Consider the following 16,952-nt stretch of genomic DNA (forward strand, 5'->3'; position numbering starts at 1 on the left):
CTCGATCATGTGGCGCCTATAGAAACATTTGATGTTTCTGATCACCCCCTGATCCATCGGCTGCAAGGCCGCAGTCGTGTTGGCGGGCAAAAAGACGAGCCTTGTGGCTTTCAGCTCGGCGTCGACTTTGTGTGCCAAGCAGTTATCCACAATGAGGAGAACTTGAGGCTTCCCTAGCTCCATCCTCCGATCGAATTTCAAGAGCCATTTTTTAAACAATTCGCCCGTCATCCACGCCTTGCTGTTGGCGGAGTATTCCGTCGGCAGAGGCTTATGTGCCTTGCCGACAACAAAAAGAGGGACCTTCTCCGTCCCGGTCATATTATCGGCGACCAGAACAGTAATCCGCTCTTTGCTTCGCTTCGCACAGTATTTCCCACGCGAACACATCTCGCGGACACAAGCTCACAACAAGCGGCGTGCAAAACGAGGGCTCACGAAATGCAACACGAAACCGTGGTCGATAACACTAAAACGTCGTTCCTCGAAGGAGTCGCGGCAGGAAAGACTGTTTAGTACTTGTTCCAGCACCCTAGCGGCGCCCCGATGGTTGTGCCATCTATCGTTCTGCCGTGAAAGCTTCCAACGATGGTTTTTAACAGCGCCGCTTGGCGGCGCGCAGTTCGAATTATGGGTGGCGGCGCTAATTTTTGAGTGAATTAACGAGCTGTTACGCGCATAGACTTCTATGCACTGCGGACCGGACCACGATGACTATTTCGAATGATCCAAAATTTCGAATTAACGAGTTGTGAATTAACGAGCTTTCACTGTATCTATGTTCCTGACAGCTTGACGGTCGCAGGAGGACGAGCTGAATTTTGTGCCCTAGATCAACCTGTGCCAACTGCGATGAAATGGCTCCTTTGCCTACAGGGGTGACCAAAAAATACTTTGCACAAATGAAGGGCTCGCTTCGTGTCTTTTGCTTTAAGGCGCAATAATTGCTTAGAACAGCTTATATTCCAGATCTGAAGTGTCCACGTTATTCTTCGCTGCAGGCCCCTAGACTCTTCCCGAAGTTCTCCAAATTAGCCGCGATGCCTTCTGGAGAGATTTTGCTCAAGGCCTTCTTAGGAGCACGATTCAGTGGTTTGTTAGATATATGTGTGAAAGATCATGCTTTATTTTTCCATTATCCCTGAAACAGTGAAGGCCTACAGACTGAGGTTGGGGAAATTTCACAGCCGACCTTTCAAAGACCAAGCAGTAATGGGGCTGCACACCACTCTTGGGTCTTCTCCGCATCATGTGCTGGAACCCAGTGTTGCTGAAGGTGCGAGTAAATGTTTCCTGCATTCTCGTATGCCCAGAAAATGACGCCACCCTACAGGATTAGTTGGCAGTGTGTCTTCGTGTTAAATTTTATCTACATTTTTACAAAAACAAGCTTCGCCTCCTGGAGGCCTGAAACCTTGCAAAAACCCTGGTGTTCTTGGTCAAACAAGGCATTTTCTATCGCACAATCGGCAGAGAATGATTCGGCAGCAAGCCTGAGTCGTGTGAATTCCAGGCCCATTCTGGAGTGAGGAATCTCCGCATCGTTGAACAGAATCCAGTCGAGGACTTCACCGAATGTTGCTCAACTACTTCATCATGTGGCAGTTTTTTATTTCTTACGTCTTCACATGGTCTTTGTGACTCCTTTTGCTAATTTAGGCACTTGGAGTCCTAAGTCCTGTTTGACAAGTAGCTGTATGGTAGACTTGCTAACTTCATGCTCCTGAGCGAATTTTTGCATGTTCAGGAGATTGTGCTTGAAGTTTTTGTACATGGCCAATATCATCCCCCGGGTTCTTTTGTTCGAGGACTTCCACTCTATGGCTGGACCACCTCTCTGGAGCACGCATTCTCCTCCTGTGACACCTGACGATAACATAGAGCAGTTCTTTAGAGACCATTTTTTCATTCACTTATTATACAGTTAAACCTCGATGTAACGAACCTCCATGTAGCAAATTCCTCAATATGACAAAGTTTTTCAATTTCCCAATGCCACCCCCTGTTGGAATGCGTGCATTTCAAAACTCCATGCTAACATACCTGCCAACTCTTCCGAATTTTCCGTAAAATGTACGGATTTCGACCGGTCTTACGATTTTACGAATCTTGCTTGAAATTTTACAGAAGATATCGTATTTGCAGGGGGAAAAAACACGAAAATCAATTAGAGCTACATCCTGGTACCTTGCGCTACCGCGAGAGGACAGTGCGTATTCATAGTATCGTCATCTACTAGGGGGACCACGAATCCGTATTTAAAACTCGATAGCACCTCCACAAACCTGTTGCTGCTGTTGCCTTCGTACATGCCGGTTGGAATCTTTAGTGACTTCAGTGTTGGCCTCGTCATTTGAGCAACTAGTCGCTTTGTCTGGCGGAGTGCGACCTAATGTTTTAGCTGTAGCGGCTTCGCGGTGGAGTGGCGGGCTCGAAGCCCCGATATTTACGATTATTTTTGAAATCGTATACGGCAGAATTTCCGTGCTTCGCGCCATCAAAAAAGGGACAGAAGTTCAGATTTTGCACCATATGGGCACCTGTGACATGAGCATTTCGCACGGTGGCAAGTCTGACAGCATGGTCCACATTGCTTCTAAAAAGCATCAGGGGTATGTGCGAGCTGAGGACAGCCAGTCAAGCCTAGAAAGTTTTGTACGCAGCAACAACGACCTCTGTGTGATTCGTGCAGAATGCCTCTTCAAGTTGTTTTTAGTTGAGCACAACATCCCACTGCGTGTCAGCGATCATGCCGGACCGCTTTTCCGGAAGATATTCTCGAAGGGCAGAGAAGCGGAACGCTACGCCTGTGGACGAACAAAGACTGCGTCAATTGTTCGGGAAATGGCTGTCGACACAGAGACTCCTTTCTTTCCCCTCCCGCAGGCTCCTCAAATCCCAAGGCAGCTGACAACGTTCGGATCTCGGATGTTGACAGAATCGCTGGACAGTCCAAAATCACGTGGCTTCACAGATGGCACAAGTTGTGTTGAGATTGCTCGTGAATCGCGCTGGCCACACCCGAGTCCGCAGCTTTCCGCAGCGGGCTTCCGCCAGCAGGCCCAGGTAGTTGTAATATAGTCCCTTGCTGGCCCTGTACAGGTCCAGGGCAGGTTTTGCCTTAGCTCCTATACGACATTCCTCCGTCTCCACCTTTCGCACTCACTCTCGAACTTTCGTACAAGTAGCGCTCGAGTGATGCGTGGCAGCAACAGCGATGGACACCGGCGGAACATCAAAATAGCGACGCAGATTTGTTGAACATCGGGTCCACCTCGTCGACACCCCCACAAAAATGGTGTGGAGCAGTGTCTGGTGGGCTGGGCTAGCTTTGGGGAGACGGAGAAGCTGGTCCTCATAGCACAGCTTTGCAGCGTCATTGCCATGGTAACGATGCTGCTAAAAAGCGCGGCTACAGATTGAGTTGGACAGGCAACCATCGTGGATAGCTTCCGAAACGTCGGCAGAAAGCTGCGTTTCTCATTGGTTCCGCCCAAGTCGAGCGCTGGGCGAGCGAAATGGGAGATGGGCTCCATCTCACACCGGCTCAGACACGCTGTTCTTTTTTTTTTCTTACATTTAGAATTTTATAAACCGAATAACTCTCGTTTCTGTGCACCGATTTTTGTCATTCTTTAACGTCGGCACTGTGCAAAGAACCCAGAGATTTGTTGAAATTGGCAGCCTGACGAGTGTCACTGGGCCCCTTCAATGAATCCTTGCGTCTCTCTGGTTGTGCTGATAAAAAAAAAGAACTGCAGAAGCTAGCACTTCTGCATCAACCACCGGCACTTCAGCCGCATCACAAAAGATGTTTGTACTGTCCCCAGCTGGATTGCCTTCATGGCACGGGCTGTTTTTTTTTCTGTATATTTGTGGCCTGGGTACTCGCAGGTCACTACTCATAAACAGAAACGCAAAAAAAAAACTGCATTTGTGACACCTGACGGCTTATGTCAGTTAGTCGTGCCTTTCAGCTTCTACAGGTTGCTGGCCTTTGAACAAAAACAGTGGACTCTCTCTATGTAGATATAAATGAAATACCTGCCTTTGCTAGATCAGTGATACTGTGGGTTTCTCGCCTGCATTTCTCATTTACCTTGAATGCTTCACTAGTATCCTTGCTTGTTTAGTAAAGCCATACTCAGGGCAATTAAACTAAAAAGTGGTTGCTGCCAATTTACCATTCTTAGGCACTTGGTCAATGCCACTGGTGTACAACCAGATCTTCGAGAAATCCAAGCTGTTTATTTATTTTTTTCTTCTTTCGCAGTCACCCAAGGACATGCACTTCTCTGTGGACCTGTGTTTATACACCTTTTAATAAGTGGCCACTGGGCGCCACCATAGTACTCGCTGAATTGCATTTTGCGCTTGTTGCTAGCACGGTGGAAGCCACAGCGGAACCGATTTTTCTTCGCAAAATGCAGTCCAGCGAGCACTTTGGCGGTGCCCAGCGACCACTTATTGAAAAGGTGTATACTTTCACCATTTTATCAAAGATCTCACTGGTATCGCTTGTCTTCTCGTTATTATTTTCAAGAACGACAAGAGTCCACTTGGGACTGTGACCAGCAGCATGTTTTCCTGACCTCTCCTCCCATTCTGGCCTGTTTCGGCATGTTGCCACCCACTGGATTTTACTGTGCCACCCAGCATTACGTTACTGCTTGCAACAGGTGTCAGCTGAAGAAAAAGTCAGCTGCTCCACCTGCTGGCCTTCTGCACCCTATTGGTGTTCACCTCGAGTCTTTTTATCGCATTGGGCACCGCCTCCTTCGTCCTTTCGTGATTTCGTGACCCGGCAACAAACGGATCGTGTCACGACTCATTATGCCATGTATACCTGTCCACTCTCCTGACTTGCCTGAAAGACTTCCTGTTTCTGACTGAACTTTCCGATCGTACGATCACTCCCCTACATCTCCCAAAAGGCTGCCTTTGCCCACGCAAGAACGTTTATTGCGAAACCGGCACCACGGAATCCACAGCTGCATCGTAACTGCTAGCATCGCTATCAGCGGTCAGCGGCCACACTGGCACCATCACAGTACGCAGTGTAAAAATATCATTTTTATGCGCTTGAAGTCATGGCGCTATCGAGCCAAAGAGAGATTTGCAGAAGCTTTTATGACCTTATACTTGCGAATTTTCATCCTTCACGACATCAAATGCCAACCATTTTGCCTTTTCTATGTGTGGATGCGGCATTAGCATGTCTCACAATGGCAAAAAAATGATTGCAAACTGAAACTTGGAACGGAATTCCACTCATTAGTGTGCTGCCCCTCCAACATCCGCTACTTTCGAAGGGCAGTCTCAAAAGTCATCCAACATTTTTTTTTAAGCTATACTTAGTCTCACAAGATATTTGCAGCACTGCAAAAGGCAGAGGAGCCTTTGCAATTGTGCTCCTGTCACCCCCGCCGAGGCAAGAGGCGCGTAGGAGCACATTTGCCTATTGTAGTGCGCGTGGTCGTGATTGGACTGGGGTGCCTCTGCTTTCCTCAGTGCTGCAAACATTTTGTGAGACGATGTATAGCAAGGTCTGCTGCTGCATGTGGCCCAGGGAAGAAATTTGAGGAAGCAGTATTGGACATTAAGGGGGGACACCCCTCTTAAAACTTTTTTCCTTATTTATGGGTGGATCTGACTGAAACTTGCACCATTAATGTACTTTTGCATGCTGATTTCAAATATCTGATTAGTTTTCTTGTAGATGAAATAGCTTTCAAAATATTACCTAATTCATGTTCTTCGTTTGGAGGTGAGTTAATTACTAAACACTTTATGGCATGATGAGAATAGCCCTACCAGAGTGATCTAGAAGGATCATAGAGTGCCGCTAGTCATGAATTAACGTGGTAGAAGAATTTGAACCAAAGTTACAATAAGTCAAACTTTTATGAATAAAAGCCCAGGTTGGCACCTAAGATTGATAATTAATTCTGTAAATGTTGCCGCATAATAACTGTACATATTTTTGTCCTACGGCACTGTCGAAGGTTTTCTGTTTCTAACAAGACAAGAATGAGAGCTATAGCACAAATAGACTAAGAGATATCTCTCCTCCAAAATTGCAGCACCCTCAAAATTGCAGTTTTGAGAAAACGAGGAAAAACACTTCACAGCATGTAGGTGTAAATTATGTCAATGATTGATATGTCAACAAGATCAGAAACAGGTGGAAAGTGATCTGAAGCGAAAATTAATGGCCTATGCCAATTTGAGCCAAAGTTACGCAATAGGAAACGTTTGAAAGGAAAATTCCATTTGGGTACCGAAGACAACATAACCTTCTCAGCAAATTTTCTTTTGTGGTCACTGCATTTACCTTGGTTTCATGAGACTCGCAGGATTCCCTTTCTAGAAAAAAAATTTTCAAAGCAATAGCAAGAACAGGACCAGAGATATTGATCTTTAAAAAATGCAACACTACCAAAATTGGGGGATTGTCGGAAGCACTCAAGCCTCACGGCATTTAATCAGGAAGGGCAACCCCAAAGACCTCATGCTATTAAAATGCACCAGGAGCATAGTCGGGGTGCATGCTGTCGCGGTGTTTTCTTTTTTCTGTTTTAGCAACGCCAAGCGAAGCCGCCCGCTTCTTTGCAGAATGTGCGCTACGGCGCAAGTCCTTTTCTTCAGCTCTCCTGGACCCAGTTGCTGTTACATTTGTACTGCATTCTTGCAGAATTGCTGCTGCTGTATGCTTGCAGCCGGCATTGAAGCGCAGCACAGCTTCTGCTGTGGCTGCTTCCACAGCAAACAGTGATGAGTGCCGCTCTTTGTGGATCAAGGTCCAGATGACCGAGTGGAAGCTTTCGTTCGAGTTCTGGGTCTTCCCCCGAATGCACCTCTGCAGCAGGCTCTTCTCTGATAAACGACTATAAACAGGCAAAAGAGCATCAGCCACATCTCTTGGCAGACTGTAATTGTGCTTTGGTGCAAGCTCCTCTTTTGCCTTTGCAGCGTTGTGGCGGCACCATGACTTATCACCGGTAGGACACAAACTGTGTTTGGGGCAGTCATCAGTAGATGTGATGTGGTAATATGTCGCCATCACAGCTCGCTGCATGGCATCCACATCACCTACATTTGATCGAAGCGCTCGGCCATAATATATTGCCAGCTTGTCAACTAGATCAGCTGTCAGCCTTCCTCTGCCGCCAAGACTTTGCTTCCCTGCACCCTTGTGTCTCTGCAAGAGGTTGCGCAAAGCTGCTCCCATACGCTTGTGCACGTGATTTATGCAGTCCTCTTTGACTATTTCAATGTAGCCATAGATTGCAGCATCTTTAAGAGCACTGAACGTGCGACTGTCCCCATCGCATAGCATGGTTGTGTAGCGCATGTTGTGGCGCTGCAGAGATCTTTCAAACAGAATGTTGCCAGCCTCTACCTCCATTTGACCAGCCTTGGAGTTGGTGTTTTTTTGGCACTGGTGGCGTGATTTCCAAAGTTCGTAGCCGTCAGTGTTTGGCTTAGGACCAATTTCGCAGCCCAGACAAAAGTTTGACAACACCACATAATCAAGCACGTAACCAGTGAAGAGTTCCACCACGGCACCGACGCCTATATGTGATGAGTGTCCGCGCGTCATCCATGTGCCGTCGTAGCACACGGCAATGTTCCCCCTATGCCCAAAACACAAGTCATCGTAGACCTTCGCCACTGCCTGCGCGGCTTGTGCCATAGCGGTCGTGGCGGCTCGGGTAGCAGCGGGTTGCAGTGTGTTCTTCAGATGCCGTTGAAACGTCTTGTTGTGCATCCCACGCCGCGACAACCCCATCGCCGAAAAGATATCATTCATTGCTGTCTGGCCGTTACCGGTCGACAGCATTGCTCGACTAGCCAGAATATTCAGCTCAAAAGGATTGCACCTTTTCTCGCCGTCAATCCTCCGCGAGTTCCACTCGGCCGCAATCTCACCGCAGTTGTCGCACAGCACGATCAGTTTTACGGCGAGGCCATAGCTCCGGTCGCTGGTAATTAAACGCACGCATCCACGACACGTTTTGCACCGCACGGCATCCAGAAGGATATTCACAATGCTGAGGTCAATTACCGCATAGGAGGCCGTTCCGTCCGCATCTGACTCTGCGGACGCACCACTTGCATCGGCGAACAGCGCGGTCTTTCGTGCCGTCGCCGGCGTCGATACCAGTCTATCAAGCGTAGCCTGCTCACGGGCACTCACTTGAGTTATGTCACTGTTAGTGACAGGCGCGGTATCAATACGTACACGACTGCAGTCGGCACGAAGAACGGCGCCGTTGTCCAGCGGAATCGGAGAAGCGTCGCCGCCCGCAACGTGATCGTCACACAATCCCGCAGCACTGGCACTTGCTTCTTGCACAGTATGCAACGAAGTCGCATTCTTAACGTGTTTCTTTGGTTGCTTTCGCCCGTACTTGTGCAAAGAGCGGTACTTCTTCGCGCCTGGCATGACTCTCGCGTTGCACTAGCGTGGTCGGCAGAAAGACAAAATGGCGTCACTGGGAGTCCGCATTTCAGGGCTAGCTTGCCGGAACCAACCAAACGACGCCATTTTGATCACGTGCCTTAACCGGCCAATAGTAGCGCGCGCTGCATGCTATCTTTTTGTTTGTTTTTTATGGAGAAGGCGGAGCGCACAGGGTTGCTTTCCGAAAGAAAAAATAAGCCAAAAGCGCGCACTTTCGAACGAGACCAAAATCGCCGCGGTGGAGCGCGTAGTTCTCATGCGCCGGGCGATCGAAATTGGGTGTCGTTTGTCCACAATTTAAAGGGCAGTGGGTGTGGTACTGCATTTTTTAATCGCTATAACTTCATAAATACGCGGGGTATAAGGATGAAAATTTGCGTGCAGATGCGGAATGGTGCGAGGAATACGAAAATGAAAAAATTGAAAATCCGATTTTCAGGCCGATTTTCGGTGCCAAAGAGCCGTGTCCCCCCTTAAGCTCTCTCTTGGGCCATGGACACAATACTGTGTAACACTTGAACAGGCATAATGGTGGTTTCTCGCAATTGATGTAGCAATTCAGTAGCTTTCACTTTTAGTGTGGCTTACAGGTTTTTTTGTATGCCGTGGTGGTCAAGCGGTTAGGGCGCTGCTCGACTGCTGTGCCCAAGAATGCGGAATCAAATCTTGGCCGTGGCGGCCACATTTTGATGGAGGCGCTGTGTGCTGCGCGATGTCAATGCACGTGAAAGAACCCCAGGGTGGTGAACGAAGTTTCCGGAGCCCTCCACTATGTCGTCATTCATAGTCTGAGTTGCTTTGGGACATTAAATGCCACGAACCAACACACGAAGTTAACCGTTTGTACTATGGCTTTTATTGTTTTGTTGTTAAGAACTTTACTTAAAACTGCATGCCTCCAGTTACAGTTTATGACCAGGTTTTTATCTTTCCTGGCTCGTTCGCTTAAAACTAACTGACTTGGAATGGCTTTCTTTCATTATTGCAGCCATCATTGAAGGCACCTTCGCCACCAACATGCCCCTGCAGCACCTCCAGAAAGACCTCTGCCTTGCCATCGGTATCGGCGACCAGTTGGAGCAGCCTTTACCTGTCACAGCAGCTGCAAATGAGGTGGGCATCTTGTCTTTTTATTATCTTAATAAATCATTTATTCTTCTTGGCTGCAAAACGGAAATTTGTGTTCTGAACAAGGGTGCATGTGTGACAGGTGCGTGACAGGAAGTAGAGACTTCGGAAACGAGAAAAATGTCATGCAGGTTTCTTGTAAAGTCCATTGACTTCAGCAGAGCAAATGTAACTGTTTCACAGAGCAATTCGGGGTTAACACCTCTGGACTTCAGCAGAGCAAATGTAACTGTTTCACAGAGCGATTCGGGGTTAACACCTCTGGGTCTCCTATTAAAATTCACCATAAGCTACAATGTATGCTCAAGTCGAGCCCAAAAATGGGTCCAGCTTCAACTAAACAAATGCTTCTGACAATACGTGCAACGTCAAAGCTAGATTTGGAAGGGCAGGGCTCAAACTGTTTGAAGCGCAATTTTCGAGTCGAGGAGCCCATGAAAGGTGGTGATCGAACTGAAACTAAATGAATATGTCGAGATCCGTGTGCAGCCTCAAAGCTACTCTTGCAGAGCCAACAGTGGGCACAGTGCACAGTGGGGATGTGATAATATGAACCGTCGCTTCTGTAGGTTCAGTTATGGTAGGTTCAACGGCTTTAACAGAGGCACTGCTATACGCCCCGTGCAAAGTGATGGCCATGCCACTTGGTGGCGGAGTTAAGTAAATCGGGGAGCAGAGCCAGCTTATTCGTCTGCTAGCCGTGTGTTCCTGAGCAGTCGTCTCATCATGAATTCGTTCTGTCATGATGTTTGCATCGTTGCATAAATAGCATCTGCTGCCATTGCACTGTGACACAAACTGCGGGGCATCCAGCAATAGTTTTTTTCTTGGGTAAATGTTCAAAGGCTATATAAATCGCTACCATTCGCTTTTAAGTACGGGAAGCAAAATGTATATTGGTTACTGTGTAAACCAATAATAGTTCATTTATTTAAGGCAGTGCTGCATATTTTTGTAGAGTTTTTTAAAGATGTAATGGGCATCAGGAACGAGATTTAATAAATTGAACATGTTGCTTGTTAAAAGCGTGTCTAAATATTTTGTCTTTTTACCAGCTGCGTGAATTATGAGATGTCGAATTTATCAAAGGATAAAGCGCTCGCTTTATCTTGTTTTACCTATTTCCAACTATATGCTATGAAGCATGTCATCGCCATGATCCAATTCATTGTCATGGCTAATCCCGTTGGTGGTTCTTTAAACAGGAAGGCGCTTAATTAAGCACGGCCTTATTAAGGTCAGAATGCGATTGTGTTGTCGGACCCCGTTCATGTCACGAAATCAATAGGTCTACCTTTATTCAACTTGAATCAGCAAGCCTCCTCGATCTTTGAGCGCCTGTCTTGTAAATCTTGGGTTCTACTTTCACCCCCACTCAAAGTTCACGGCAAATTTTTTATTTCCCAGCAAATGAGGACAACGATGATGCCGGAGTTTCTGCGACATGAGACTCTTAGCGACATCGCATTAACATCTTGTAAATTCGGCCAATGGAGCGATATACTTATAAGACAGTGGTGCTGGCCTGCGCCTGGCACAGATTGTCTCATATATTTAGTCGAGGGGTGTGACCATGAGCACATATTCAAAGGGCTTGCAAAGCAAAGGAAGGGTAAATGAAAAAGAAAACAGTTAATATTCTTTTGACGTAATTGATCAGTCGATTCAGTATACACACGATAAAACGGGGCTCAACATTGCAGCTGGTCATTTAGCGCTTCTTTGTAGGAGGCACCTGGCGGGTTCACGCATTAGTTTCTCCCTGATGTCTCCATCATCATCAATGCTTTCGCTTCTGCACCAAGGGTGACCTTAATTTTATGCTTCAGGCTGCCTTAGAAAAAACCGGAAGGACCTGAAGAAACAAAACAAAAATCCGCAAACATCGGCAATTCTCGCAGTGAGGCATGGGCAGTGGCAACTCTCATCCCAGAAGGACTTTTGAAAACGACCGCAAGGCGGCTTTCAGTGGCGCCCCTATAGATGGTGCACGGAGCGTATAAGCCGCCTTGTGGTCGTTTTCAAGAGTGCGCCAAGAATGCCAGCTGCCACAGATCATGTGTCACTGCGAGGATAACTATTCTCTGCACATCAAATCAGTTATAGTAAAGTGCGCCTGGCTGGGGTGACACAGTTGTGTCACCCCACAAACACAACAAACACAGTGTTCGTGTTTGTTGCGCCACATTTCTGAATACTATGCAGCACCAACTAGCCCCTCAAGCCGTTATTCTGGGGCGACAACTTCGCACGAAATGACATTGCTGCGCTAGGCCAAACTTGCGTAGGCGTTTAAGTCATGAGGGAAAGCATGCTATGTGCAGGAAAAGAAAAAAGTAAAGCTGTCTACAAACATGGAAAGAAGGCGGTGTGGTTTGTTCAGAAAGTGAAAGTGCAGTGCGAAATAGGAAAGGGAAGAAACGGTTTAAGGGGGGACACTGGTCTTAAAGCCATTTTCTTTAATTTTTGAACTAAAGTGATGAAAGTTGGCACACGTGTGCAGTTCCTGGTGCTGATTCCAAAAATATAATTAGTTTTTCTCTGAACCAATTAGGCGTTGAGATAATTAAGAACAATGGTGCACTTGCTGTGAAAACAATAGGAAAAAAACCACTTCACAAAAACTTCTTATTAGCATATAGCTATATACTAGAATGAATAAGGAACACAATGTTGCAAGCAGATTTTTGATTTAATGATTATTTTTCATTTTATTGCACATTGAAGTTTAGTAATCGTAACATGGAAACACAGTGGTCACAAAAAGTGCCATTTTAAAAAAATTTAAAGCAATAATTAAGAAATCTGCTTGCAACATTGTGTGCTCCACATATTTGGCTTAATGCTGAAACAAAAATCATTGCTGTATCTGCAATGGGTGTTGAGATATCGCATTCACCAACTTGACAGGAGACCAAAATTCACATCTTGAGAAAATGAGAAAAACAAACGGAAGTCATTTTTAATCACTAAAAGTAAAAAATATGTACATGTCAACTACCAGACATTGTTAATATGCCCCAGGGGCATAGTCATTTTGAGCACGACCACCTTTGTGGCGCTTTTTCAGAGCACGCTGCAAATTTTCTGCCGATGCACGCTTGCTTGTAGATGCAACGGACCGAAGCTTGTCCTACCATACGCCGCACACTTCTCTGGCCAGGATTCAAACACAGCTCGTTCAAAATTCCTACCGAGGTCCTTTGGTACCCTATATTAAACTTCAAGACTGCTTCTGCAACTGCGGCCTCAACACTGAAGAGGGATGCGTGCCTTTCTTTTGGTGCCAGTGCCCGTATGAGAGAGTGCAGGCTCTCATTATTATTTTGGGTTTTTCCCCTTGCACATCGCTCAAGGAGCTTCTTGTCAGAGAGGCGCTCATAAATTGGTCGCAATGCCTTGCATACATGACTAGGAAGGCTGTAGCGGTGCCTTGGGGCTGGCTCTCCTTTGGCACTGGCAGCATTTTGCCGGCACCAGGAACTTGAACCTGTTGGGCAAAGGCTGTGATCCGACTCCTGATCATTTGATGTCACATGATAATAGGTAGCCATCACCGCTTTTGCCATTTCTTCTATGTTGCCACTGTGGGACTTGAGTGCCCAGCCATAGTAAGAACATAGCTTGTTGACTAGATCACCAGTTAGTCTGCCTTTACCACCAAGTGGTTCCGAGCCTGACCCTTTTTGTTTTGACAGCAGATTGCGGAGAGCTGTCCCCATCCGCTTTTGAACATGGTTAATGCAATCTTCTTTGGTGACCTCAACGTAGCCATACACTTGGTCATCTTTCAGGGCGAGGAAGGACCGGCTGTCGCCGTCTGACAGCACCGTTGTATATCTGAGGTTGTGCTTCTGGAGCGATCTTCTAAATAGGACTAGGGCTGCTTCTACTTCCATCTCACCAGCCTTTTTATCAGTATTTTTCTGGCAGACGTGGCTTGCTCTCCATTCTTGGTACGTGGGGTCGTCCACTTTCGGTCCCCGCTCACAACCTGCGCAAAAATTGCTCAGGACAACGTAGTCTAGAACAAGCCCCATAAAAAGCTCGATGACAGTGCCGACTCCGATGTGGGAAGAATGCCCACGAGTCATCCAAGTCCCATCGTAGGACACGGCTACATTGCCAGGATTGTCAACGTTCAGTTCATCGTACAGCTTCCGGACTGACTCCGCGCATTCAACGGTCACTTTCTCGGCTGCACGCGTCGCGGCAGGCGTCAGCTTTTCTTTTACGTAGCTCTGCCACGTTTTCGTGTGCAGTCCACGATGGGAAATATTCATCGTGGCAAAGATGTCGTTGAATGCAGTCCGCTGGTTGCCGGTACTTTGCATCGCGCGCGCAGCCAGAATGTTCACAGCGAAAGGATTTACACTTTGCTTTCCGTCCACACGCGGCGAACTCCACGCCGATGCCTTGTCGCCGCGGTTGACACATGTCAAGAAAAACTTGACAGCGAGGCCGTATTCGCGATCACCTCGGCCAATTTTAACACTCCCTCCACACGTTTTACACTTTGCACCGTCAAGAAGGCTGTTGATCGACTCGATGCAAATCACGGCGAAGCTCGTCTCATTAAGCGGGCAGATCGCGGCATCGCTGGCGGCAAAGTTTGTCTTACGTTTCGTTGCTGGCGTTGAATCCAACTCCCGCAGTTTGGCGTCAGCTTTTCTCTTTTCACTTGCCAGATCGGAAGGCGTCAGAAGTGTTGTATCGTGACGAACGCGGCTGACGACGTCTGAAGTGTGCTCGCTTGACGGGCCCGCTAGGCCTAGCTGATCCGTAGGTTCGTCGACACGGTCACTGGACGCAGGAATCTGCTCGTTTTCGGCGTCTCGCAACACCAAAGCACCTTTCTTAGCATTGCTGATCGACGACTTTTTCCTTTTTTTGCCGTATTTATGACGCATCGCAAACTTTCTCGTTGGCGTAGACATCGCTGCGAGATCTCCGAGGCATTCGAGGCTGACAGCACTAGGCAAGATGGCGTCTAAGGGCACGGCTCCGACTGCCCTGACGCGCTCAGCAGACGACGCGATACGCGAACGGCCAATCACAGGGTCCCTTTTTGTCACATGCACCGAAGCAACGAATAGGAACGTGTGCTGTGGCTTTTTTTATTTTCTTTGTTTGTATCGAACCAAAGCGAAACGACGCGCAGGAGTGCGAAATTTGAAGGCGAAAAGCCACTCTTTCGAAAGAGACCAAGATAGCCGTGAGCGCGGCCGTGAAACGGAAGCTATACTTTTTTGAAAATGCGCTATTTTAGTGAAAACATCAGCTTGAAATGAGCCAGCCGACTTGTTATAAATTGATATTACGCCTCAAATATTGACACGAGAGGTGAGAAACTTGGTGGAATCAGAGAATAATAGTTGTAGATTATAATACTTCAGTTTTCTAAAAATTGATTTTTGGGCGATTTTTCCGCCTTCAAGACCCGTGTCCCCCCTTAACCTGCGCAGCACCGTGCAGAACGAGGCAGCAGTGGTGCCTCGTGCTGGAGGCGCAGCATGTGCAGTTTTCCTGCGCTTGACTGCTACGCACATTTCTCATCTATTTATTGCCCTTCAAAAGCAAAAACAGCACAAGGTGACACTGTGTTCCTGCAAGGCTTTTTTTTCCACATGAAATCAAACTCAGTCGAATACGTAGCCACGTTGCCCTCATGCTTAAGAGGTATTTCAACAAGATGTAAACAAAAAGATCTCATAACTGAAGAAGAAAATGGCACGAAGAGACGATAAGGGAGATGGAATGTATTTTAATGCTTTTTCTTTTTTATTCTTTAAGCAACAAGACGTGTTCGGTAAGTAGCTATTTAATTACCAGATAGCATCTTGACCATAACGTCACCAACAACTCATATAGTAAAGATTTTTGCTGGTCCCGGGGACTTTACTATGAAGGGGTTGCGCCGGACAACCTTGGCAACATACCGTATTTACTCTCAAAGTATAACCTCTCATCATAATCTAATACTGCGATTCAGTTGGCTAAAGCTTCGCTGGGGTGCAGCCATTTTGAATCTGCCACAACTCGTTTTCGGTTTCCACGGTTTTGCAATGCTATGTTGGCAATATGGGTAGCAGGGAAGCCAAATTCCAATCCATCCAAAGTCCATCCAGTGCGCTTTTTCTCGTGGGCTCAAAATTACACTGTCCCCTTAGTCAGGCGCTTATCACATCTTTCGCAGTGGATTAGCATAGTTCTGTTGTTACTGCATTTCGCACGATGGCAACACACTGTGCACAGTACGACACTCGCCTCAAAAAGGCCATTTATTGTGATAGCAGAAGAAATTGGAAATTCTGCAGCAACTCAAAGGCTAGACGTTACTAATCTGCCTTACATAGGTGCTGGATGTAGCGGGAGGTTATTTTTAAATGTGGGCCTGGCCACAAAGGCTTCCAAATCGTCTAGGAGGACAAGAGTGAAAAGGAAGACTGGGTTTCCGAGAACACTGCCTCTGATGACGATGACGAATGAGTGTTCTTAATTAGACTGCACTGGCCATAATGTCTATTAAAGATACTTTTTCAAGTGCTTATCTCGTTGCATTCGTGGTTTTATTTTTTTCCCACTGGGGGCAGTATAGAAAGTTGCCCATCGCGTTACATTCGAGTAAATACGGTATTTCACAGTCTTCCTCACGAGCGTGCCTCGGTCAGGTGATGGCGAGAAGACAGCAACATCATTTATCACTTCATCGGCCCAATTCATAAGAATTTTATATCAGAAGGGGCAGCTCTACCATATAACCGCAGCGGAATTAGGTATTTCAGCACGCAAGATCCTCTTATTTTGATGACTCATTTTTTTTATACTGGGAATCTGCGTCCCTCAAATCTCCATTACTGTGCAGAGTAAATGGGATAAAGCAATAATAAAAGAAAAACAGCCTCTGCTTCAGTACATTGTACGGTTCATAAAACCAGCAAAGCCTTATTACATGCCCAAAAATATTTACTGAAACTAATCTCGGGTAGCTCGTACCTTTGAATTGACATACCACAATGCCTACCCCGCCGGGGTGGCGCAGTGGTTACAGCGCTCGACTACTGTTCCCGAGGATGCAGCATCAAATCTCGGCTCTGGCGGCTGTTTTTTGATGGAGGCGAATAGCAAGGCGCCCGTGTGCTGTGGTCGAAATTTCCGGAGTGCTCTACTACGGCGTCTCTCATAGCTTGAGTCGCTTTGGGACGATAAACCCCTCAAACCTAACCTCTACCACAATGCCTGGAGCATCATGTTTCATTCATTCAGCCTCTTCTATGCGACGTCCAAACACCCCTACTTTGTGCTCAGATGCACGAAAATGACTTGATAAACTAAGTACTGCAAAAATATACAGCAC

The 16,952-nt window shown here is 46.9% G+C and overlaps 1 protein-coding gene across 2 annotated transcripts in view; it reads left to right on the forward strand.

Annotated features, from left to right (window-relative positions):
* Window positions 1-16,952, forward strand: part of Ndf (Nucleosome-destabilizing factor) — a 107,498-nt gene that overhangs the window by 83,981 nt on the left and 6,565 nt on the right. For both annotated transcript variants that reach the window (XM_084602060.1, XM_084602061.1), the window contains one exon: window positions 9,456-9,580. In XM_084602060.1, coding sequence (XP_084458186.1) covers window positions 9,456-9,580 — 125 coding nt within the window. The remainder of the gene's footprint in view (window positions 1-9,455; window positions 9,581-16,952) is intronic.

Source organism: Amblyomma maculatum, chromosome 4 (assembly GCF_055883805.1).
Source record: "Amblyomma maculatum isolate TAMU_Amacu chromosome 4, ASM5588380v1, whole genome shotgun sequence".
NCBI classification, from domain to species: Eukaryota; Metazoa; Arthropoda; class Arachnida; order Ixodida; family Ixodidae; genus Amblyomma; species Amblyomma maculatum.